This window comes from Eimeria acervulina, genomic scaffold (genome assembly GCF_000499425.1).
Source record: "Eimeria acervulina Houghton genomic scaffold, Eah_scaff2315, whole genome shotgun sequence".
Classification (NCBI taxonomy): domain Eukaryota; phylum Apicomplexa; class Conoidasida; order Eucoccidiorida; family Eimeriidae; genus Eimeria; species Eimeria acervulina.
Window position 1 is genome coordinate 1 of NW_013548460.1, and position 801 is coordinate 801.

The 801-nt window shown below is 48.3% G+C and overlaps 1 protein-coding gene across 1 annotated transcript; it reads right to left on the minus strand.

Annotated features, from left to right (window-relative positions):
* Window positions 1-345: 345 nt before the first annotated feature.
* Window positions 346-569, minus strand: EAH_00065940 (hypothetical protein; the record flags this gene model as incomplete). The annotated part of the gene is made up of 1 exon (XM_013392779.1): window positions 346-569. A coding segment is annotated over one exon (224 nt), but the record flags the coding sequence as incomplete, so codon positions are not given.
* Between the last annotated feature and the right edge of the window lie 232 nt (window positions 570-801).

Here is an 801-nt window from a genome sequence, read left to right on the forward strand (position 1 = left end):
CCCTAAACTTGCTAAAACCCGAAGCCTTCAACCCGCTAAACCCTAAACCCTAGTAAACATTCATACGCTCTAAACCCTCAATGTCAAACCCTAAACCCTAATGAACTGTACACACTAATATGCCCCAAACCCTACTAAACCATAAACCCTACTAATCCCTAAACCCTAGTAAACCCTAAACCCTAAACTCTCGTAAACCCTAACCCCTGAAGATACCCCCTGAACCCTCATAAACCCTAAACCGTCACAAACCCTAAACCGTCACAAACCCTAAACCCTCAAAAACCGTAAACCCTGATAAACCCTAAACCCTCATAAACCCTAAACCCTGTTAGGTGCTCTCACATGAGATCAGCGGGCAGATTTCTGCCGACTTCTTTAAGCCTTTCAGAGATTTTGTTTTTAACATCGGAGACAGTAACATGTTGAGGGACTCTATGCAGATTCATTAAAGGCCTCCCGTTAACATCTACCAGCACTATGGTGCTATATAAACCTCCCCCACCCACTGCCGAGGCCCGGGTAGCCAACGCCCGAGGCGCCTTCGTTACAGAACGCTCCATCGACATCTTGAAATCAATCCAGCAGCAGCAGCAGCAGCAGCAGCAGCAGCAGCAGCAGAAAGAGCGGGTGCTGTAGATAAAGGAGAAAGGAAGATATTGGGTAGAGCACACGCTGCTCGAGATGAAGCCTGGTCTCCAGATATAATAATCCAGATAAGGAAGAGCCTGCTGCTGCTCTTGCTGCTGCGCTGATACAGATGCTGCAGCTCGCTGCTGCTGCTGCTGCCGCTTGTTAAGC